Genomic DNA, 26,654 nt, shown 5'->3' with positions numbered 1-26,654 from the left:
TTTTCTTTAAAACCGCGTATCCGATTGACTTGTTCTTTGGATATTTTATAGATATATTAGGGATACATCAATTAAAAAAAATTAACTTCCTGACTTTTTGTTAAGTACATTTTTTTTTTTAATTTATGTTTTAAATATTTTTTTTTTTACCACATACGAGTTAGCGACACCTACTATATTTTCATATAATAATCGCCATTTTATACTCTATTACATATATTTTTATCAAAAATATTAGTTTGGATCAACAATGTCAAAATAAGTTATTTATATATTACTAGTATTACCCTTTAGTACGTTGCTCCTGGAAAGTGATGTATGAAAATTTTGGCATAATTAATGGAAGATTTTTTTTAAATTGGGATATGTAGATTATAGGCCGAAGTTATTTTTCATCAACCCTCCCCACCCCCCCCCCCTCTGCGTCACCCCTCTACCCCCCTTAAAGAGCCGAAAATGCGATTTTTCTCGATTTCTGACAAAACCGATGAAGATACAGAAAAAGCGTGTAGGAACGAAGTAATCCTAAATGAATTTACTATAAATCTCTCATAAACACTTTAGTGCTAGCACTTATAGTTTTCGCGCAATCCGTCACGAAAGTTGCTCCTTTCTGCAATTTTCTTTAAAGAATATTAAAGTGTTCTCCCAAAATGCTTACGAAATTTGTTTGATAGGACTAAAATATTGTAAACTCATGACTATAATAAAATCGGTTTTAAAGAAAAAAATAAAAAACAAAATTTCTTTTTTTTAATTTTTTTCGTAAAGGGAAATAGTTTGAGGCATAATATCCAGTAGTAGTACATGTAGTAACAATACGAATAATCCTGCATATCAATATTTCATATTTAGCCAGGGGCAATTTTACCATGGCAGTCCGGCCAGGCCCTTTTTGATTGGCTCTAGCGTCTTTTAAAATGAAAATATCAAAAAAATCAAAACGGTCCGACACAGATTAAAATAATAATAATCTGTGTTGAAAAAAATCAATGCTCTATCTTAAAAAACCAGGGAGGAAATAGTCGAGAGCGTTTGTATGGAGAATTGACCTCCTCTTAATGTTTAACCTAAACTTTGGTTATTAAATTATTTCTAAATGACGGAAGGTTTTGCTGAACTCTAGCCACTAGCTATTGAATGCACATAAAACTCATAAAGCCGCAATATCTGTAATTTATCAAGTTACGCAATAAAATCGTAAAATTGAAGGAAAGCCGCAAGACATGTTTATTGCGTGCCAGAAAATTATGTGGAATTATTTAATTCGCATTGACAGGTTGCTTTAATGGGTGAATGTAAAGGCGGTTAAGTCTTGATTACTTTAGTAATTGACGCAAAAGTACATATACAGGGTGCCCGGTAATTAATGGACAACCTTTTAACCACCAAGAGGGCACCTTATACTGGTCCAGTAAATCGATCATTCACACTTCTTAAAATTTTAGGTAGTATTAGAATTTTAAAAAGTGTGAAAATCTCGAAAACCAGGCGACTTTTACTAAACCTTAAAGTCGATTTTTCTGGACCAGTATAAGGTGCCCTATTCGTGGTTAAAAGGTTGTCCATGTAATTACCGGGACTTTTACTAAACCTTAAAGTCGATTTTTCTGGACCAGTATAATTGTTTTTATGTATTATAGTTTTCAATTCATAATAGGTACAGTGCGCTGCAAAAGTGCATGGCGAATTTATCAATGAATCAATAGGTACTAATATTATGAGAAATTGTGTGCGTCTGTTTATTTGTCCGTCTTTATCGGCAAAACGGAGCTTTAAGTGGTTTTTTTTTTTTCGTTATAAGAAAAGGAAACTTACAATAAAATTTTGTACTTATCTGCCAAACTGCACAGCACTTATTTTGTATTTCATACAATGATAAAAAAGTATGTAATTTAAACATGCAAGTATGTCCTACCCAAGGTATCCAAGCACTAATCTTATAAAAGTAAAAATAATCAACGACAACAACTTTAATGTTGGGTTTGGAGTAAATAAAAATTTATCAATGTTTTTTTTTATACACCACCTTTGACATGTTTTTGCACGATCTTAACTGATCTGGTACTTTATTTAGAATCGTGGGCACTAAGTATTTTCGAGTACGTTTTCCATAATAGTTACAGACTTTAGGTACAAACAATCTGCGATGACTTGATTCTTTGGTAACGCTTCTTGTTTGAATTTTATGATTTATTGGTCTTTTGTAATCATTAAGTTGATATTGTTCCAAAGCTATGAGCATTGACCGCTTTTCATGCACTGGCAGTATGTTGCAAATCGGAAATAGTTTATTATAGATATTTCTACATGACTGCTTTGTTTTTTTATCGACTAAATATTTTGGAAATCGTACTTAGTAGCTTTGATTCGGTCTAGATATGTAGGAAATGTTTCTATATTTCTCTGTTATATAATATTTTCTTGCTTCGTGATAATTTCATGATATTGTAACTTAATTTATTAATTTTATTTAGCTTGGCATGTGTATTTTCTTTCTTTGTAAATGACGATCCTCATTTGGGAGACACAATAATTTTTATTTGGAATTTATTATGTAATTTTTGACGATCATGATGAGAAGATAAACATAATTTTGACATGTAGCAAATTTACGAGTATAGTGTAATTGTTATCATGAAATAAAGAAATCTAATCTAATCTAATCTAATGTGCGGCCATAACTACTGTTAAGAAAGGTTAAGAAAGTTTTAAGTGGAGATAATTGAAGGGAAGAAGAGTGACACAGGCTACTTTTTGTCTCTTTTTAACCCCCCACTTCCCTAAAATGAGGGGTGGAAGTTTGTATGGAGCATTCAGCCATTTTCGAGTTTAACTCGAGCGACGCCGCGGTCAAAAGCTAGTTCATTCATAATTTCTCCATGCAATGTCGTTCACTGTACCTATTATTTTGAACGATAAATATTTAGAACTTTCATTTATAAGTAAGTACCTACGTAGGCAAACAACTCATCTGTTATTTCTTATAACTACGTAACAAGATAGACGTTTCAATATTTTCAGTAAACAGTTGCCAAACACTTGAGACAGCCTAAAGTGTATTGCTGGCAGCGCTTTGTCTATGATTACTCAGAGGTTTATATATCTACCTACGTATATCTACATAACTTCCAGCTATTTTGACTCTGCCCAATATTTTTGCATCAACACATATAGTGGTATTAGTAAGTAAGAATATGTTTCAGAATGTTTTAGTCATAGAGTAACTCACTTGTTTAATTCTTCTCTCCAAGCAGATTCTGACGAGTTCACTGGTTTCCCAGTCATAAACATAGACACTTGACTTATACATCTTTTCAGTCCTGACATTCTTTCTTCCATCTTGAAATACACTTTCTTTATACCAGGCGACGTGATTTACTCAAAGATTCAAACACTCTTTAAAGCAGTCTTTATAAATACTGTACGTTAAGCTATTTTATCACAATCGGTAGCGAAACCAGCGCTTTGTAATGGCGTATTAACCTAAAACGTTTTATCACACGGGTAAATATGAGCGGCAAATGCTTGCACTAACAGACCGTCTCCACTCTGTCTTTCAGCAGAACATTTATTAGCGATTCACTGAACACTTCCTTGATATCGAACAAGAGAGCCACGTATTTCCGCACCATTGTCCTGAGGGGGATGGCTCGAGAGACTGTCATCAAATGGTGACGCAGTTGTCCTGAGAAAACGTGCAGTTGACTTTCCACTCGGCGCGATTGTGAGGGAATTAGTCCAATAGTGAGCGGATGTTTGATGAAACAGATGCGAAGACGTTCCCAAACAAACAGGCGTCCCGTGCCAACCTGCCGGCGGCGCGCGACGCGCGACGCTTCGGCGCGCCGCGACGTCGCTCTATTTTTTGTGAAGTACTATATCGTTAATAGTACGTAAATGTACTATTAGGTAAATCCATATTTACCTAATAGTACATTGTGTATTAAGGGCGGAAAGTGAAGAATTACGAACGAGAGGTTTGTGTTTGAAGGCCGACGCCGAAGGGCTTTAATAACTCGAGTGTGTAATCCTTCAGCCGCCCGTGATATACACAATGTTTTTCATCACACTCAGTACTAACTACTAACCAAATTTTTAACTAAATGTATTGAAACCTACGCTAACATTTCGAGCATTCGTCAGTCATCTTGTAATTTTTGACAGGTCGTGGACGGCTCCACCCAGATATTCACTTTACCGTCCTAGGGCGGTGAAATAGCTCATTACGTATCAGTATGCAGGCCTGTAATAACACCGTTTACGAGCAAGTGTGATGAAAAAATACTTATTACTTTATTAATCCGTGACATAGCAACGTGCTAACCTTACCCATCAATGTAAATGAGCGGATGGCGGGCTTGGCGTTAATTTGTATGTCAAAATACGCAAGCGAATATAACGCGAACTTGGAACCGTTTGGCTAGGACCATACACTTTAAATTCTCGCATTTTGTACACATTTTTAAGGTCGAACACGGGACCATTATAGGACCCCATTATTTCTATGATTTTAACTATAAAACTCCCGTGAGACTCAAACATATTTAAAAATATTTTAAGCGGGTTACTCACGTGTTAAGTCGATATAGCGTTCGACATGTGTATGCGTAACATGCGTCGCGCTCTCGACATGTAAAGGCAGGGTCGCTACTCTTGAGGAAGATCCTCGAAAATGGATCGAAACATGTCGAACGCTATATCGACTTAACACGTGAGTAACCCGCTTAAAATATTTTTAAATATTTCTATGATTAGTCAAAAGTTTTGTTTTCGTCTCCACTTTTTCGCCAATCTTGATTATTCCATCCTATTTTACTATTCACTATAGCATAAATATCAGCGTTCTGAAGAGGAGCAAAATATTTATCTGTAAAAGATTTACGAGTACATGATCAGAATAAAAAGAAATGTCTTAATGCCTTGGCGCGGGTTCGCACGCGTAGTACTACGTGATTATTAAAATAGCTACGGAAACGTTGAAGTGTTTCGGATAAGAATTTGCTGCCGTCTTAGCTGATTAGTCTCGTGCCAGAGGCATTAGACAATTGAAAAGTTCGATAGCGAATTGTTCGGTTTTAGAACAAGTGTGTTTGAGCATTTTCGCGAGAACAATCACCAAAAATAGTTTTTCTAAGGTCAGGTAAATTGTCATGGTAAGAATCTCGAGCCCTTTCGATCTAGGACAAACAAAAAACAAGAGACAATTTTTTTTTCTGTTATTTTGCATACTTTCCGCTTCGTAACTGTTGTACAAAGTGTTTGGAATATGGTAACGAAATGGAAAAATTAAATTTGGGACGCTTTATTTTACCTAGTAGGATCAAAAGGGCTCGTGATTATAAGTTGAAAAAAAAATTAAATTTACCTATTATTTTAGAAAAAAAGTGTATAATCTTTTTTCGCGAAAATGCCCCTTTAAGACCCTATGCCACGTGGTAAAATTAAAAAACCTGAAAAGAGACCTGTCAAGTTCTTACTTCACTCATCTCATCCTTTTCTAACTATGTTTACTGGAAAACTGTATCTAGCCTAGCATGCGAGTGAAGTGAGATGACGTCACGTCACGGTGCACCCGTGCTAAGCCTGCTAATAAGCTGTAACTGTCTACATCATAAACTCCTCTACCCAAAACCAAACTTGTAGCTAGCTTCTAGTAATTCGTTGAGATATCCTAAAAAAAACCATACATTTCCTACTCCTCTGATTTTTCCACTAAAGGACCACATTTTGACAGGGGAGAGTCTGGCTAACAGCAATCCTGCGTAGGAACTTTGCTTCTGTGGCGACACTGGCGACTATGACGCCGCGCAAGCGCAGGTGTATAGTGCGCATGCGTGTAAATTCGATACAGTACAGTAGCCACGTGAGAAACGTGCTGGTGGTTAGCTGCAGCATGCGGTGCAATTGAACTAAACACACGTGATTACAACCGAGTTTGCGGCTTTGTTTTAATATCACAATGCAATAGAGCTAAAGCTTTAATAGTTATCTTTTTAACTGTTAACTTTTAATAGGATCTAAAACTAAATTTGGTGTACAGTGTACCTACGCGTAATAAGTCTGACACCATGGAACATAACACAAGAGAAATAATTCTAATAAATGAATAGCATTACATTATTTAATGCATTTGTTTTGAAGCGAACACCTAGAAAAACAAATGACGTTCCAAGGGCGTTGAACTTGAAACAAATCGGACTAATAGTCACTCCAGAGCGTAAATAATATGGCGGCCAAATTAATGGAACCACAGCGACGTTCATTTGTTCGACCTTGGGCCGGGATGTTCAGAGTCACCCCCATACTTGACAGAGGCAGGTGCCTTGCAGCGCCTAACTTCAGTGTTTGGCAGTAAGCGCCGGACTGTCTTGGCATTTCGAAATGTTTATTCTGTTATTTCACTCACACACACACACACACACACACATCACATATTATAGCATTTATTCATATGGAATTCTCATATTAAACTCAGTGCTTGCTCAGTGAAGATATTAATACCTAATTCAGATACCTAAGGGACCATCTACACAGGCGACGCACGCGTCGCTCGAGGCGCGCGCCGCGTCGCTTGGGGCGCGTCTTACGTCTTTCCTATACAAAATGTACTGAGGAGACGTTTTTTTTAAATTACACTCGGGAACGCGCGGCGCTGGCGTCCGTTTCCGCTAAGGTTTTTTTTCAATAACACATTTAGAACTAAATAGGTACTACATATCGTCACTACTTTTAAAAAATCTCGTATCTCACGCTGTTCCTCAAAGTTAAAACGCAGTAAGTCTATATGCATTCCATACATACCTACTTACTACAATTTTCTTTTCATTGACAGACGAAGATACAAGTTTTTTTTAAAAGTAGTGACGATATACATACCTAATCTAAGCTGTCAGAGATGGTACATTTAATATATAGGGTATCGGTCCAAATCCGATATCGGACCCGATAGACAATGTGAAAACGCACTTAGAGTCGACAGCGAGCTTGTAAAACCACTGGAATTGCGGGCTACGGAAAATGCTTACCATCAATTAGAAAGGAAGAAAGAAAGAAAGAAGAAATTTATTCACAAAACGCTTAAATTTAGGAGTTACATAGACAGTACGACTAATTTACGCCGTGGATTGCGTGGGCGACGGTCGCGCGATGGTCGCGCGACGGCGATGCGACGCATACGAAATCAAACCTTATCGATATGGAAGTATGAGACGCGACGGCGACGATCGCGCGACGGTCGCGCGACCGTCACCCACGCAAGACACGGCGTTATTGTTAAGCGTCCCTGAAAGGGTCTCCACTCAGCTTAATGTCAAGATACCACTTAAGGATCTCGACGCTGGTCTTCCGTGGAAACCCTTCCGAGAGAGTCAATTATGCAGTCGGTTATCATAACCAGATAAAGAGTCAAACTCTAAAGTGGTTCTTTATTTGGCCAACTCTAAAAGTAGGAGTCTAATAGCAACAAAATTGTTGCCAAAATGAAACGTCATGAGTACTAAGTCCAAACTACTTTCAGTTTCTTTTAATTAGTCGTTACATCCGCAGCTGATTTTCATAATTTTATAGCTGTTTCAGCTTCCGGCAGAATACACGAGAATATTGCACGTAACTACCTAATTTGCAAGATCAAGAGATAAATCGTACGCCTGAGAAAGATTACTATCAAAAACCAATGATTAATAAAGACTGACAGTTCTATAAAAACTCAATATTTTATAGCATAGCAAGACATATTTCAATAGACTGTGTGAGGTGCTTGGATCTCTATTGGGTCCCAAAAAGTCTAAGACATAATGTATCGTGTGTCCATATTTTCTTTAGTCCTAATTTAGTTTTTCTCAGAAACGCGAATCTTTTCAGAAATGCTATAAAACAAACCTAACCTAAACTATCTCACCTACCTTAACGAAAACCCCTTTAACGAAAACCCAAATCAAGAGTGAACAGGCATCTTCTGGGCTAGCTCACTCCATCGTAGGCCACGTCTTTGCCTTTGGCTATAGTCTGTGGTCAAGAGTAAGCCCATTTATATAAAAAAAAAACGACGAAACCGAAGCCAGTCTCTAACAGAAGACAATGTCACCAATGTGAGAAGCACCTAATCGCTGACTGTACATTATCCATACTCATATTATAAAATGGGCAAGTGTGTGTGTCTGTTTGTTTGTCCGTCTTTCACGGTAAAACGGAGCGACGAATTAAAGTGATTTTTTAAGTGGAGATAGTTGAAAGGATGGAGAGTGACATAGGCTACTTTTTGTCTTTTTCTAACGCGAGCGAAGCCGCGGGCAAAAGCTAGTAATTTATATATTTAAATGTGAATGGTGACAAGTAGGACAGCAATGAGGATCGTAGGTAACGTAAATTCCATTTATTTTTGTCTCTCGTACACCAGGAAGTACTCGTATATCTAAAGAATTGCGAGACTCATGACGCAACCAGATTTCCATTGAAATTAGAATATTGATATAATTCTGCCAGTTATTCTTAAAACCGAACTTCGCTCAATGAAATGGACACCAAGAGCTGTTGCCAAGCCGCGTTGACACGTGAGTTTGAAATAGCCGTTCGTAATCTTGGGATCGTCTTTCCGGCGAGTGCGGTGTGAAGTTTCTTGCACGTGAAGTTATCCGTTTTCAGGAATGAAGGTTGCCGCTACTCGCCGGCAGATGGTGTAACTGCAGTTAACCGTAATAAGCTTTTTTTGTGGATAACATAACAACTACTTATTATGTTTAAGAGTTTAAATAGGTATAAAAATGTAATTATTTACTTAATTATGAGAGATGAGCATCAAACTTATAACGACTGTTAATCGCATACAGGAAAGAAAAACGATGAATCTAAAGTTTTCATTTCAGAGATAAATATCTTTAGTAAAAATAAATTCACACATAGTTTATTCGTGATTTGCAGTGATGTGTAATTTAGTATTATTTTAATGTTATTGTTTTACTAAAGAAACAGCAGGATGTTTTAAATCCTAGATGAGAAGTGAAGAACTAAGTAAGGAACCGCAGAAACGGATAGATTAAACTTACTGACAAGGAAAATGTAAAAAAAAAATACATAACACAATATTTCCTATAGTCTGTGCTATAGTTTTATACATACTAATGCATGTTTGGCGGGAGACGAAAGACATTAGTCAATCGCCGATGAGCGCACTTCTTAAAATACGTGCAAAAGATATAAGAATTAGAAAAACACTTTGGGACCACAAGTTCAGACGGTTCAATGTAACCTAAGGGGGTTATATGAGTCATAACGATTCTAAAAAGCCAGGTAGAGATCGGCAAAAAACGGGCACGATGGTAACGGCCAGTCCGATTATTATAGCAGTTAATGGTTTAAATTAAATGTGCGATTTGTTTTATCCATACTAATATTATAAATGGGAGAGTGTGTGTGTCTGTTTGTTTGTCCGTCTTTCACGGCAAAACGAAGCGACGAATTGATGTGATTTTTTAAGTGGAGAACAAAATCTAACCTCTTTATTTACATGAACATATTTACATAATTACCTATATAAGAAACTAAGACTAGTGGAGATAGTTGAAGGGATGGAAATTGGAAAGTGACCTACTTGGAGAGTGAGCTACTTTTTGTCTTTTTCTAACGCGAGCGAATCCGCAGGCAAAAGCTAGTGTACCATAAATACAATAGATAAGGTAACAGTTTAGTTGAGTACAGTTCAACCAAAAAGAGTAAAATTAAAATTGGCAACATTGTAATGTCATCCCGTTCCAATCAATATGTGTGAGAAAACGTGAGAACACTACGATGTTGCCACTTTTCAATTTTTGCTCTTTTTGGTCAGACTGTATAGTCATAGGGCTTACGGAAAAAAACTGCATTATATGCAGAAAGCAAGCCACTTTGCACAGTGATACTAGGGACCAATACAAACGTTTTCATCCGAGGAAACACGATTTTCATCCACTAGAATTCAAGATGGCGGACATTTTCCAAAATGGCGGCCGCATATTTTTAAAAATTTATAGAATCGTAACGGCTGCACCGATTTTGATGAATGGGGTGTCTATCGCATTGTATTGGAGCGTTCATTGATATAAAAAAATAAAGTCATAAAAAAAATTAAGATGGCGGCCGAATAATAAGAAAAATATAAAAATTTCAAACTTTTTTTTTCATTCTCGTGCAATTTTCCAATAAATTTTCTATGATATGGCCACATTTTTATGTATTTAAATTAAACCTGATAATATTATCTACATAATAAAATAAAAATCATGAAAATCCGTTGAGTAGTTTTTGAACTATACTCATTTGAAATGGAGCGCGCGGATTTGAAAGACGTTTTCGCACGTGATGTAAACAATTTTGGAATCATAACGGCTGCACCGATTTTAATGGTTGGGGTAGCTATCAGTTTTTATTAAAACATTTATTTATATAAAAATTGAAATCATTTAAAAAATAAAGATGGCGGCCGAATAATAAAAAAATATGAAATTTTCAAATTTTTTTTTTATTCTCACGAAATTTACAAATAGTTTTTCTACCATATGGTCACATTTTTACGCCGCGCAGGGTATTTAGACCCACAACACGTACAGCGTATTGTTTCGCAGCCTTTTTCACAACCGCAATAAAATTGTCCAAGTATACCATATCTCCCTGTTTTCAGACCACTGCAGTACCCAACTATCATTGTACGTCTTCCAACCCCAGGATGATGGCATAGGCACAGAAGTAATATCCAGAATATGGGGCGTTGTTATACGACACGGAGTGCTGCCGATGTTGGTTAGGTACTAATTTATTTTTGGTGGTAAATAGTTTCTTGCTCACCAAGTTCAGGTGAACTTTTCTAGCATGGCGATTATTCCTCCAGGAAGACTTTGTAGTTACTGCGATGTTTCTATCAAAGCTAGTATAACTTCAGTGTGTGTGCAAACAATGTTTTAGAACATGATTTTTTCCTTTTGTATTGAAAAAAGAAGTGGTATCAGACGTAAAAGCGTAAAAACCACCAATAGCAGTAGTACCTTATACTCCGGTCGGTTATTCTCATTTGAAGTCTTAAGAAAGTATACTAGATAAGAATTGGAAATTTCCCAATATAATTAGCTCCATAGATCACATGCTTAAATGCCAAATTGGGACCGTTCTTAACAGATATTTTACTGAGCAAGCATGGACTCAGGCCTGTTTACCGGTATGGTTTGGCGGCTGAGGCACTCGTAAAGTGTCGTTTTGCCGTCATTCCTGCCTCCATTTACATCACGTCCGATCTCGCACGTAACGCCCTGAAAGCCTCCACGGCTACAAACTGCGAGATAAACTCAACGAAGGGCATGGGACACTCTAGCATCCGTTACCACCCTGAACTCACTCGAGGTCTCACATGAGGCAAAGACCTTTCGAGGCTCTAAGCTAGGTCCAAACCCGAATCTGGCCACTGACTTTACGTCTATCCTTCACCCGAAGACTCCAGTGGTTGATTTAAATACCAAGACATCTGTATCGGAAGATGTGATGATACGCGTGAGTCCCCGTTCCGCCATATCTTTTGCGCGAGGTACAATGAGGCTATCAGCTTCTTCCGGTTACGTTCCTATGGTTTACCCTGAAATAGCAGAGCAAATGTTCTCTGATGAAGTAAATTGTTTAGAAAAAAACCGGCCAAGAGCGTGTCGGGCCACGCTCAGTGTAGGGTTCCGTAGTTTTCCGTATTTTTCTCAAAAACTACTGAACCTATCAAGTTCAAAGCAATTTTCCTAGAAAGTCTTTATAAAGTTCTACTTTTGTGATTTTTTTCATATTATTTAAACATATGGTTCAAAAGTTAGAGGGGGGGGGACGCACTTTTTTTTTCCTTTAGGAGCGATTATTTCCGAAAATATTAGTATTATCAAAAAACGATCTTAGTAAACCCTTATTCATTTTTAAATACCTATCTAACAATATATCACACGTTAGGGTTGGAATGAAAAAAAAATCAGCCCCCACTTTACATGTAGGGGGGCTACCCTAATAAAACATTTTTTTCCATTTTTTATTTTTGCACTTTGTTGGCGTGATTGATATACATATTGGTACCAAATTTCAGCTTTCTAGTGCTTACAGTTACTGAGATTATCCGCGGACGGACGGACGGACGGACAGACAGACATGGCGAAACTATAAGGGTTCCTAGTTGACTACGGAACCCTAAAAATAATCACCACACTTATAACATCAACAGGCAAAACACACAGTTTCTGGAAAAAGTCTTGTTGATTGTCATACTGAACAGTGTCTTCCTGGAGGAATAATGGCCAAGCTTGAAAACTTGATCCGCAGACTCAACATTTATCGGTTAACTTGGTGCGCAAGGAACTGTTTCCAACCAAAATTAATAACCAGCATCCCACCAACATCGCCAGCACTACAAAAACATACGCTCCTTGTCGCAGAAAACAAGTTATTTTATACATAGATATTTCTGAAGCCCCATACAGAAGTTGTCGAAAATTATCTCTGGAGTCCTCGGAAAGAACAATTGCTATTAATACAAATGTTATGTTATGTGCATTTAAGTTCTTTTACGTATTAAAATAAAAATTATGTGATGGTCAAGTTTACGGGGGTTGTCTAAATATACCTAAACTAGGAATAAAAAACCGGCCAAGTGCGAGTCGGGCTCGCGCACAAAGGGTTCCGTAGCAGCAAATATAATAAACCAATAACTTAACCAAAATTACAGTTAAATCAACCTATCTCAAAAACTATAAGAGATACTTTGATCAAACCAAAAATCGTTGAAAGAGTTAATTAGCATGCATCACCTCTATTTTTTTTAGAATTTTATACCCCGTAGTTATAAAAATAGAGGGGGGGGGACATACTTTTTACGACTTTGAGAGCTGATATCTCAAAAACCGTTCACTTTAAGAAAAATGTTTTTTAGAAAACTTTATATCATTTTAAAAGACCTTTCCATTGATACCCCACACGGGTATGTACATCGAAAAAAAAATTTTCATCCCTCAGTTACATGTATGGGGGCCCCACCCCCAATTCTTTTTTTTACTATTTAGTGTCATAATTTTGTAGCGGTTCATACAACACATATTCCCATCAAATTTCATCACTGTAGTACTTATAGTTTCCGAGTAAATCGGCTGTGACAGACGGACAGACGGACAGACGGACAGACGGACAGACGGACATGACGAAACTATAAGGGTTCCGTTTTTGCCATTTTGGCTACGGAACCCTAAAAACTAATAATGTATATAAATACTAAAAACATTGATTCTGAATAGTAATATAGTAAGTTGTGACCAAAATAAATAATCAGTCTTGCGTGTATAGCGGTACCAAACGATACGATTCATCACATATCAAGTGCAAAGACGTCTTTCAAACCCGCGCGCTTCATTTTCAATGCGTATAGTTCAAAAACTACTGAACGGATTTTAATGTTTTTTTGTTTTATTTTCCAGATGTTAATATCAGATTTTATTTAAATAAATAAAAATGTGACCATATGGTAGAAAAACTATTTGTAAATTTCGTGAGAATAAAAAAAAAATTGAAAATTTCATATTTTTTTATTATTCGGCCGCCATCTTTATTTTTTAAATGATTTCAATTTTTATATAAATAAATGTTTTAATAAAAACTGATAGCTACCCCAACCATTAAAATCGGTGCAGCCGTTATGATTCCAAAATTGTTTACATCACGTGCAAAAACGTCTTTCAAATCCGCGCGCTCCATTTCAAATGAGTATAGTTCAAAAACTACTCAACGGATTTTCATGATTTTTATTTTATTATGTAGATAATATTATCAGGTTTAATTTAAATACATAAAAATGTGGCCATATCATAGAAAATTTATTGGAAAATTGCACGAGAATGAAAAAAAAAGTTTGAAATTTTCATATTTTTCTTATTATTCGGCCGCCATCTTAAGTGGATGAAAATCGTGTTTCCTCGGATGAAAATGTTTGTATTGGTCCCTAGTATCACTGTACAAAGTGGCTTGCTTTCTGCATAAAGTGCAGCTTTTGCCCATAATTTCGCCGTAAGCCCTATGACTAGTAGGCAAGAAAAGCATTTAGGAGTATGTGTATGTACAGTGCCTACTTTTATTATTATCACAATTGAAATTTGCGGTTGATATTTAATTAAATGTATTTTGATCGTCAGTTCCGCCCTAGATAATGCTATAAAAACTACACACAAGTTACATTGTACATTGTACCTACAAAAAATAAAATATTTGATGTAATTCTGTTAATTGGACTTGCTGTATTTTGTGAAAACTGTTGTGTGTTAATTTTGGAACTGTATTTTATATCATATCATATTTATTAGAGAAAAATAACCCGTTTAAGAGAATTCGCATTATGTCTCTCTTGTCCTGAGCATAATAAACATAATTTTCATCACACCCGCACTCTAAATGTGCTATTGCACGCAGGCGGAGCGTGAGTTATAGAAAAATCGTCCTCCAAGGGAATAATGAAATTTCTTGTACCGTACTTAACTTTTTTACATCTATTTACATATTTTTTACATTGCGAGTGTGATGAAAAACATTGTGTGTAACTCGGGGAGTATGAAAATTACTAACGAGTCTTTAACTTACTCTCGTTAGTAATATTCAACTTCCTCCCCTTGTTGCACAATGTACTAGCTATTATCATCCTTTTCATATTCCTTTACGCCTTACGGGATACCGGTTTAAAAAAAATATCATCCTGCCCTATAATAATACCATCTATAGATTATGAAATGTATGAATTTTCAGGACATCTAGGACGGCGATGGGGCGACTGAATTTACGATTTTTTGAGTCGTGCCCATTAAATTACCGATATAAAAACCCAATACAAACAATTATACCAATACAAAAAGCCTTCATCGTCAATTTATGTCAATAATTATACTCGTACAAATAAATTGTATCTACATATATATAGTATTTGACTGTTTTGCGGCCGCCAATTCTCGTAGCTGTAGTAGCTACAATAGCTACATACAGCTAGTCCATGTATTTTTTACAGTAAGTAGCACACATGCAAGTATATAAAATAATTGCACTAATTATGTGCTGAGTTCCACGCGTAAAGGATCCTTGGTTACGTTTCAAATGAAGTAAGGACCGTTTTATCAGAATTTCTGTTGAAGTTTTTTTTTTATGGGATAGCAGGAAAACGAGCATGGTTTAAGCGATCACTGCCGCCCATGGACACCTGAAACACCAGAGGTACATACATACATACAATCACGCCTGTATCCCATAAAGGGGTAGGCAGAACACATGAAACTACTAAAGCTTCAGTGCCACTTTTGGCAAATAAGGGGTTGAAAGAAAACGAAACTGTGACATTGCAGTGACAGGTTGCCAGCCTCTCGCCTACGCCACAATTTATATCCCACAGTCGCCTTCTAGGACACCCACGGGAAGAAAGGGGGTGGTGAAATTTTTAACCCGTCACCACACAGGAACACCAGAGGTGTTGGTGCGTTGCCGGCCTTTAAGATGGGTGTACACTCGTTTCTTGAAGATTTGAAGGTCATATCAAATAGAATGGACTTTATTACACTCAAGGACCCTTCAGGCATAGAGAGCCGCATATATACTACTGCTGGCCTAGTCAAAGTGACAGTTGTTGACGTTACGTGGCTATCGAAACGAAGTGTGGCTCTGTCGCGCCACTACATAAGAGCGGTAGGGAGGGCTACGATACCTTACGAATCGCAAGCGGTTATGGTGGCTAGTTACCCCAGGGTGCGTAGCCGAATGGCACAAACGCTCACGAAACGAAACGCTCGTAGATATCTATCTCTATCGCTCTTGCGTATTGGCACGACAGAGCCAGACTACCTTTCGCGGCGTTTCGTTTTCGTTTCGCGTCGTAGAAATGCCGCCCCGTAGCCGAATGGCATTTCTGCGACGCGAACGAAACGCCACCGAAACGCCGCAGAAATGTAGTCTGCCGGCCTAGCCGAATGACAATCGTTGACGCTAAACGCTGATCGAAATGCAGTCTGGCTCTGTCGCGCAAATACGGAAGAGCGATAGAGATATCGTCACTACTTTTTAAAAAACTTGTATCTTCGTCTGTAAATGAAAAGAAAATTGTAGTAAGTATTAAGTATGTACTCGTATGGAATGCATATAGACTTACTGCGTTTTAACTTTGAGAAGTAGCGTGAGATACGAGATTTTTTCAAAGTAGTGACGATATATTGCATTTCTGTGGCGTTTGGCGTCGCAGAAATGCCATTCGGCTACGGGGCCTGGCTCTGTCGCGCCAATATATTGGCGTATACGCAAGAGCGATAGAGATAGATAGTTGCGAAAGAGCATTTCGTGAGCGTCTGTGCATTCGGCTGCGTTCACTGTTAACATAGTAATAGTACCACTCGTGACCATGACTCACCGTTACGTAACAATTAGTAATAGTTTATTCGTAGTTGTCTCATTGTTGTCTGTACGTATCGCACCCATCTCATAAGGAATCAACGGTCGGCGACATCCTTGATCTTACCTCTGAGTGTGACTTTGATATACGCAACTACTACTTATACATATTATATTCATATGTAGAGTCTTTGTGCATACTGCCTTTGTGTTTTTCTTTTAGTTTTCTTGCCATCCATCTGAACCACACAAACAATAACCTAACCAATCTTGAAAAACCCCCGACGATAGTGTACCGATTTTCATGAAACATGGCTAAGAGCACTCCCGACTAACTCAGCTTTTAAACAAACAAAAAAAAATCTAAATCGGTTCATCCGTTCGGGAGCTACGATGCCACAGACAGACACACACATAGACAGACAGACAGATATGTCAAACTTATAACACCCCGTCGTTTTTGCGTCGGGGGCTAATTGGACGGTGTTATGGAATAGCGAACTAAGCGCCAAAATCCGAAAAAAAAGTTATGAATGCAGTTCGGATATAAATGTGATAATCTATAGTATTGATTATTTCTTTGTTGAAAAATCATGCTTACAGCCTTATTTTAAGGAGTAGAATCAAGCGACACGTTAAAATTTGTATGGCCCTGTGTACTAAGTCGTTACGTAAAAACGAATTGAACGCCAAATTTACTTTTACAAATTATAATAAGCGTATATTCTAAATCGCAAAATCGAGTTAAACGCCATAAAGATTTTATTAATTCGTTTTGGTTTAAAGTTTTGATGATTTATAAACGCAATATCGATTTAACCGCCCTATTGGTGTCGTTTAATTCGTTGTTACATATTTGAAATTGCAGGATATTTCGCTTAATGAGAACTAAGTATCAAGAGGTTTTGTTATATCATAATATCTTATGTGTGTAATCCTGGCTAGTACTAATGAATTATTGTTAGTTATAATGCCAATTTTGCCATATATATGTTGATTTGTTTGATATTTATTAAAAAAAGTTGATTGCAGAACAAAACTAAATTGTTAGACGGATTAGTCCTAATCATTGTGAAGGAAAACATTGTTGTTAATTTATTTACAATAGCACTATTTACTCAAATATATGGAATTTTATTTTATTCCAGTATTCACTTTACCTCTAACAATTAGCATTTCAGAATCAAGCGACAAAATATGTCTCATAGTACGCTATGGCAAAATAAATTAACGTCATCGCAGTATTAGTTCAATAAAGAATCAAGCGGAAAAACGTTAATAACTTCGAAACTTGAATAGGTATGGTGTTATTTTTTTATCAATTTAAATTATGAACACTTTTATAGGTTCAATGTCAAAATTAACTTTTTTGCTTCATAAATGAACTTACAACAACTGATTCAAATTTCAAATCTTTCTAGCTCATTTTCTCGATTTCAACTAACTGTCGCTTGATCACTTATTCCATAACACTGTCCAATTCGTAGCTTTTCCAGCAATTCGGTGCAGCATGGTAGAAATAAAGGAATTCATACATGTGTTTTCTAGGAAGATGATTAATTGAGGCTCATTTTACTGTTATTAATCCTAATAAACTATCCCAGTGGCTTCGGACATAGATAGGTACCTATAGAAGAATATATTGTTTTAACGCGGCAATGCTGCACCAATTTTGCTGGAAAAGTTACGATGTCTGGCTGATGAATTGATGATGCGACTGAAAAGTTGAAAACCTACCACCGACATTACATTACATTTTTTTTTTCAGACTGAAATGTAAAATATGTCACTTGTCATTTACATGACCACAAGTCACAAAAAGAAGGCTGCACTTATGGCTTTAGAAATAAGATTATGTTATTTATGTTGTTGCCGTTACTCCTTTTTAACCCCCGACGCAAAAACGACGGGGTGTTATAAGTTTGACGTGTCTGTCTGTCTGTCTGTCTGTCTGTCTATCTGTCTATCTGTCTGTCTGTTTGCCTGTCTGTATGTCTGTGGCATCGTAGCTTCTGAACAACCGATTTAGATTTAGTTTTTTTTGTCTGAAAGCTGATTTAGTCGGGAGTGTTCTTAGCCATGTTTCATGAAAATCGGTCTACTATATCGCGGTCGGGGGTTTTTTCAAAATTTTAATTTTGTGGTTAGGTTATTGTGCAATGTTATTGCCGGTGCCATCATGCCACAACCATTTGAGGAAAACTCAACATTTTGTTATTAATTCCTGAACTTCCAAGAATATTTTAGTATTTGTTAGCAGCTGTTGATAATTTGTCGTCTTGTCTTGTCTTGAGGACAATGTATTTTATAGGTATCGACAATGTTGCTTATTTGTACAGATGATATTGCGTGTCTGTAGTACCTATTGTATTACGTCAGAACTTCCATTGAGGTTTCTTTGTAAGCAAAAATGAATAAAAATAGGTACCTACTGTGTTAAAGGTATTGGTGTTATGAGTTTACGACATAAGCAATATTAACATGCGTGGACGGATGCCACACATAAAACCAATGCCTTCACACATACACGAATGGGCAGAACAAAAATAAACAGACGAGTAATGTAACTATTCGACCTATTCGTAACGTCAAATAAATTCATTTTTAACACTGTGACATATCCGATCCATATCGAATCTAGAGCAAATTTTTGACGTATATTAAAGTTCAAATTAGGTAGAAATTACAAATTTAAAATATAACGATCAATAGAAATTGTCAACCAATGCCTAAACAAACTATTGCTAGTTTAAAATATCAATATTTCAGCTTCAATTTTATTATTTTAAAGGTTGATGGAATCTATGAAAATGAGGAGTGAGATGAATTGATTAAATACTTTATGGATTTAGCCAGTATTGATGAGTTAGAATGGAAATTAAAGACATTTTGACTACAAGGTTTGTTTACATTGTTCATAAATTCTATTGACGGCGACTTTAAGTATATAACGATAGAGACAACGATCAAGTCTAGCGGCCTATTGAACCCGGGTATTCAGCTTACGCGGCTAACGTCTTTACCTCTAGACCACCCGCTTTTGACTAACGCTACGGGCGAACAGTGTATATTATGCTTGCACCTCCCTCCTAAATGATTTAGGCAGAAATTATAATGTAAAGAGATAGCTAAAACTATGTGGCGTATGAAATGAACTTTATGACCAGATTCCAGATACAATTATCAAGACTCATGCAGTTATATACGAGAAATAATATAATGACTTCACGATGACAATATTAGTCATGCTTTAATAATAACACTGAGTAAAGGTAAATATTACACAACTTATTCATGTAAGTCATGTACAATGTCACAAAAAGTATGAGTAATGATTAATGATATTGATGATTTCGTAAGTGTACAACTTCTCGGGCTTAACTTTCTCAAAAAAAAAATCTGACCTTTTTTCACTTAAGGCTAAAGGTAAGTGGTTATAAGCGAAGCACGTTAATGTCCAAAGTAAGAGAACAGGTTTTTGGTCGTTGCAATCTTCGAAATTAATGGTTTTCATTTTTTGACTGTTGACTCGCAAGCCTGAAGGCAATCGGTATATAGATGCTCTGTGACTTTAGACAAACTATCTGTGTTTAGAAGTTTAATTTATGATACAAAGTACCTAATCCCATCATATTCTGGAAGTGTACGTTATTAAAATTTAATATATGCCTGAAGGGACAATTTGTTAAATCTTTGAATATTTGCAAGTCTTGCAACGCTCAAAATTCCAACTTTCGAACCGCGGTTCAATATTTGAATCTTTCGCTTGCTCGGATGGCATTTAAACACAACTTTGTCCCCCTTGCGAAATAAATAACCATAAATCGGCTCTTAGCTACAGACTTACCATTCTACAATGCTCTAATCTTTCCCAAGTATACAACATATAGGTAAGGTAACCCGTCGTGTTATCACGTTGGGTTCGTTGAAGGAAGTGAATGGCCTCGCTGAGTTCGTGCCAGGAATCCGAACCGCGAACAAGGTGCAAATTAATTGTTTAATTAAAATAGAAAGCTGTAAGGTGACAAGTTTTTATTTGACCTTCGCCATGTTGCAGATTTTCAGTTGAACTAAATTTCTTATACTGGCAAGAAGCTCTTTGACAACAGACATCAAAAGTCATCGAACGTCAGTGATGTAAACAAGAAGTAAATATTTTAATTATCCTTATGGGTTTGTCACAAATATGCCCAAACGAATCCAACAGAAGTTAATCAAAGTAATACTGAACGCTACAAATTACTTACAACATTATATGTAGGAATGCGAATATTTCTGGTTCGTGCAATTTCAATGCGTGAATTGACTGGGCATTGCTAAGTACAGCACGAGATTATTTCTTTGCATATTTGCTGAATATTTGAGTTCAAATTACAGTCATATTTTAATAGCGAAAGACACGCAAATGTAGCCTCTTCTTCTTTAACCCTGATCCCACAGAAGATTCTCTGTTCACGTTCACGTTAAAGAATTTGTTAGCATAGAATAGAATAAAATAGAAAATGATTTATTATTTACTTTGTACATATGTATAATGGATTACAAGTACGCAGTTTAAAAATAAATAAATAAATAAATATTATAGGACATTCTTACACAGATTGACTGAGGCCCACGGTAAGCTCAAGAAGGCTTGTGTTGTGGGTACTCAGACAACGATATATATAATACATAAATACTTATATACATAGAAAACATCCATGACTCAGGAACAAATATCTGTGCTCATCACACAAATAAATGCCCTTACCGGGATTCGAACCCGGAACCGTGGCGCAGCAGGCAGGGTCACTACCGACTGCGCCAGACCGGTCGTCAAGTTTGTATGGAGCGTTCCCAATTTTCGAATTTTATATGTTAGGTATACATATTTGTATTGTGATATCACATTATCACGTTGTTCAGAGAATGAAAAGTTACATTTATTGCTGTTTGAAGTGATTTTATGGTTAGTCAAGTGTAATTCATCGTCACATTAAGAAAACTTTACCTTTGTACCATTGAGCACGGTAAATAGCTCAAGCCTTCGTGCACATTGTGCACATTGATGTAAATTGCCAACAAAGTAACCTACTCTTCTTAGAATAACCAACATAAAATCTAACCTTTAAACGAGCAATTCTTGTATAGATATTTATTGATTTATATACAAACTTTAACCAGACCAAGATTTTAGTGCCAAAAATACATACAACAAACAGTTATAAGTCTGGTCCTAACTGCATTATGTATTTAAAAAAATATTGAGCAGCAATGTATTGCGTGCACCTAAGTATTTGACATCTCGAAGACGCGGAACTAATTGACAGTTTATACGTCAAGTCCGCTAACAAACAGCATTCATTGCGTGCTGAATTATTTTGTATGAAAAAATAAAAGTAGTATTTTTTAATTAAATTATATGAAGATTTGCTTCGTAGGGCTTATATTATACTAATAAATCTTTAAATATGAGGTAATATCAAAAATACAACCTGCATTATATTACCGGCGATCTCGGATACAGCTCTAACGATTTCGCTGTATTTTGTGGTGGTTTTCGGGGGTGAAAAATCGATTTTCATGCGTTTTTCTTTCGCATTAGTAAACGCAAAACGGAAGATAATAAAATGGAACTGCGAGCGATGCTACAAATCATATACACATAACATCCAATCTGCGATGTCATAATTAAAAGAAGCATATTTTCTTGATGTTTTCGAGGTACCTACTTTTTTATTAAACTCCTGATGATGGTCAGAATGGAACTCCTCAAATCTGAACGGCACACTTATAGTGACTTTGGTATTTTTATAAGAACAGCATACTTACGTCCAGAACAGTGACATTTGGTTTTTATCCATATATTAATATATACTTTGTATTTTTATAAGGCAAAGTGTGTTTGTCTGCTGATTGCCCCTGGTTGTTCCGTTCGATAATCATTCTCATCTGTAAGTACTTCACTGCAGAAAACAGAGCGACGAATTGACGTCATTTATCACCAGAACCCCAAAGGAAGGCGGTTTTTTTTCTTAAAAATTATCCATATATTTTTTGGGAAAGTGTGTTTGTCTGTTTGTTTGTCCGGAGATACGAATTGACGTCATTTTTTAAGTGGAGATAGTCGAAGGGATGGAGAGTGACATAGGCTACTTTTTGTCTCTAACGCGAGCGAAACCGCGGGCAAAAGCTAGTATTAAATATATCTTTGAGTAAAGTAGGTAAATAAACAGTGCGAGATCATAATATTTAAAACTGGCTTTTCTATATTCCTCTGTATGCCAGTCGAATACAACCACTGGTCCAGCATTCAAGTTGATTCAAGTAGGTAATGTCTTTGACGTCATTGGATCATTGCAACATCGTGTCTCATTACCATATCTCTGACATTACGGACTCAACTCTGTATCAGATCTAATCTGTTCGGATAACTCTACGTCATCAAGTGGACGTGTAAAATATAAAATTTATAATCCCAATGATGCATAAAGATTTCGTCATAATATGTGTTTTCTGGGTCATTATCATAAATATCATAATATACACCGTGTTTTTATTGAATTCCGTTAACTTAAAAAAAAACAAGGCTAAATAATAAGGCTTCGGCCCCACGCACGCCTCCCAAAAGTCTGGGACCCCATGGTCCCGAGAAGAGGAAAGGACATAAAACAAAATAAAAAATCTTTATTTCAGGCAGAGCCCACTTTAAGAAAAGGTTTTTAGATCAAATACAATTAATGTCTTTAAGAAACTAGCGTCTTAACTCTTACGGTTATCGAGTTATTAAGAAAATATTGGGTTGGTAAGAAAGTAATGAGCGAATCATAACCAATATTGTAATTTTTATTTAATTTATTATTTTAATCATTTATCAAAAATATAACGGCCTTCGTAATCTACTACTTGTCTCCATCGTTCTGGTAAAGAATGAATAGCATCGGCGAAGAAGTTCTTAGGTTTAGATTCAAAAAACTCAGCTATGTACTGTCGTAGATGGGCTTGATCATCGAACTTTTTTTCATTCAAGGCATTGCTTAGCGATCTGAACAATGCGTAATCCGTAGGTGCGAAGTCTGGAGAGTACGGTGGATGAAGTATCACTTTCCAACCTAGCTCCAATAGCTTTAGCCGAGTCACTTTTGCAATGTGTGGGCGAGCATTGTCGTGTAAGAAAAAAACTTTAGCATGCTGTGGACGATTCTGACAGATTTTTTGGTTTAAATTTTCAAGCTGATTACAGTATACTGATGCGGTAACAATCATTCCACTTGGTAGGAGTTCCCAGTGAATAATACCATGAATATCCCACCAAACGGACAGCATAACTTTTTCGGGTGAGGCTCTGTTTTTGGTGCCTCTATTCCTTTTTCGTTTGGAGCTAGCCACTGACGTTTGCGTGTGTGATTTATATATAAGACCCATTTTTCATCTCCAGTGATAAGATGGTCCAACCAGTTGAATGTGCGGCGAAAAGACAGAAGTTGTATGCAGATATCGGCACGGCGGTTTAGTTGATCTCTATCAAGTTCGTGCGGTATCCAAACACTGTATTTGTAGTATTTTCCCAACTCGTGTAAATGTGTTTCTATGGTGACATGAGAGCAGCCTAACTTGGTAGCAAGAGTACGACTCGTTAGCCTCGGATCTCCTTCAATTAAGGTTTTTAATTTGGCTACATCAATCTTCACCGGTCGACCAGACTTAGGTTGATCTGATAATGAAAAGTCGCCACTACGAAACCGCTGGAACCATCGTTTCGCCGTGGCCTCAGACACAACTTCAGGTGCAACACGCTGACATATATTACGCACTGCTTCGGCGGCTGAATGGCCAGACTGAAATTCATATAGTAAGCAATGCCTTACATGCACTTTTAATTCGTCCATTTTCTTCCTTATATTAGCTCGGCGACAGCTAGTGAATGACTGACGAGAAACTGTGCGACTCGCCCTTTATATACTTTCGGCCATAGAAGATTCTAGAACTCTCTCAAAAATTTTATGTGGAATTCAATCGATCGCTCATTACTTTCTTACCAACCCAATAAAAATAATTACTGAACACGTCTGTGACAGCCTTTACCACTTCCCAGTGTTACATGTGCCGTCAACTTGACACTAACTTGAATGTTATTCTTAAGGGTCTCTGACACTAATTAATTCATTTATTATGTATGAAAACGATTAATATTATTTTCTGATAATGAACCTAACGACGTGTCGAATTTAACGGAAAACAAACGCGTAAAAAACATGGTGTAGATTATTTCGTCTATTGTATATGGAATGAGGTTAAATAGCTGATAGTTTATGGGGACGGCTAACTGTGATAATATTATCAAGTGGCAGACGAGATAGAACAATTAATGTGAAAACTGGCACACGGATAAAGCTGGTTACACACTTATGTGTCCAATCGTTGCTATCAACGACATTCGACCTTCATGTATTCGCCACGTGGTGCTGCCGTCACTTTCAATGCCATATATTATGTAACTGTTATAGAAACAAAAGAAGGTCCCAAAATTAAAAATGGGAAGAATTGACCCTAGTCTTAAAAAGTTAATGTCATCGCCCCTCCACCACGCACGTTGCCAATATTGATTAGAGTCTGTTCGGAATGGCACAAACTCTCACGACCCGGCCACGACATTGGTCTAAGCGCGACAGCGGTGAGCGGCGGCCATACATTGGAGCCACAGAACACCCCACTAGAAGCCAAATGCAAGCGATATTGTTCGAGACGCAAATCACCAATCCTTGCGGGGTGAGGCGGGCGCGCACGGTGCTGCCATTGGTCGTTTCAAATAATGGCGCGCCTTTATGATTAGCAGTAGGGATGGGAATGGGACATGTCTATTATAGACAATGGTACCGGTACCAGTACTGTGGTGAATTTGTTTTGCAACAAATTATAATATTATAATTAAATTATTTTAAGGCCTAGTTACCCTTCGGGTTGGAAGGTCAGATGGCAGTCGCTTTCATAAAACTAGTGCCTACGCCAAATCTTGGTAGTAGTTTCCAAAGCGGACCCCAGGCTCCCATGAGCCGTGGCGAATGCCGATGCCGGGATAACGCAAGGAGGATGATAATTGTGATTGCATCTCAATAAAAATCATTCTAGTAACTAATAACTAAACTGTGCATTTTTACTTACGTTTACTAAGTTAAATAACCAACTAAATATTCTAAACTAATCAATGAACTAAATACCACTACAGACTCTACAGATTCTAGATAATTATTCACTATTACAAATCTGCTTTCTTTTATATTTCATAAAATGGTAGCACATGGTACGAACGGCAGTACGAAGTTCCCGCAACAGACATAAACTAACATGGCCCCATGCCTAGTCGTTTACGTGAAAGGGATAGCATATCACATTGTTAACTCGGTAAAGAGGGATGGACGCGCCTCGGCGCCGCTCAGCACAACCATATTGACCAGTATAAATGAACTCCGCGGACAATAAACAATATTCAACAAAATAATTAATTTGACTTAACTGTGGAATGTTGTTCCATCTTTTTTACATGTAGAAGTGTTAGAAGACTTGCCACACCACTTTATGCTGTAAGAGACCATTGTTTGCAACCAAAATTGATTATTTAAGATTTTTTCCCGAGCGGACACGGACACTGTTAGCGGGTCGTATACTTGGGCGCTACTGATCGGTGTCGCACGCGTTCAAACTTTTATAAACCTGATTTGTCGTATGCTTGGTGACCGCGAGTCGCCCTGTAAGGGCCATCTTGTTGTATTGATCTGTGATTGGAGCTAGACACAGCGATGGGACTTTTCATTCGCACGTATGGCTGCCGCTCACCGCTGCCGCGCTTAGACCAATGTCGTGGCCGGGCCGTAACGAAACGAAACGCTCGTTAGATATCTATCTCTATCGCTCTTGCGTGTTGGCGCGACAGAGCCAGACTACCTTTCGCGGCGTTTCGTTTTCGTTTCGCGTCGGCTACGGGGTCAGGTGCCGTAGCCGAATGGCATTTCGTTCGAGCGTTTCGTTTCGTGAGCGTTTGTGCCATTCGGCTACGTACCCAGACTATAATGATTCTTAGGTATCTACTTTGTTTAGTTTGGATCCACAATCTAAGAAGGAAAAATATAGTAAAAATTACAATATCTAATAACTAAACACTAATAACAATAAAAACTTAGAAATATCAAAATAAACTATTCCCTGTCGTTCCCGGTGCAAAAGTGCCCATGACGCTCGCAGCGTTTCCGCGTTGAATTACAATGGATAGCTTTTGCACCAGGAAC

At 37.1% G+C, this 26,654-nt stretch overlaps 1 protein-coding gene across 7 annotated transcripts in view; it reads right to left on the bottom strand.

Annotated features, from left to right (window-relative positions):
* The window catches only part of LOC125233398 (G protein-activated inward rectifier potassium channel 3-like), an 84,218-nt gene that overhangs the window by 16,684 nt on the left and 40,880 nt on the right, over positions 1–26,654 (bottom strand). The window contains exon 1 of one of the 7 annotated variants that reach the window (XM_048139401.1): positions 3,233–3,718. The exons of 5 other annotated variants lie outside the window; for them this stretch is intronic. In XM_048139401.1, coding sequence (XP_047995358.1) covers positions 3,233–3,342 — 110 coding nt within the window. In that variant the 5' untranslated portion in view covers positions 3,343–3,718. Of the gene's footprint in view, positions 1–3,232; positions 3,719–26,654 lie in introns of those variants that run through there. One more of the 7 variants, XM_048139402.1, reaches the window with a different exon arrangement.

The sequence above is a fragment of the Leguminivora glycinivorella genome, chromosome 14 (assembly GCF_023078275.1).
Source record: "Leguminivora glycinivorella isolate SPB_JAAS2020 chromosome 14, LegGlyc_1.1, whole genome shotgun sequence".
In the NCBI taxonomy this organism is placed as follows: Eukaryota; Metazoa; Arthropoda; class Insecta; order Lepidoptera; family Tortricidae; genus Leguminivora; species Leguminivora glycinivorella.
This window is presented reverse-complemented; position numbering and strand designations above follow the sequence as displayed.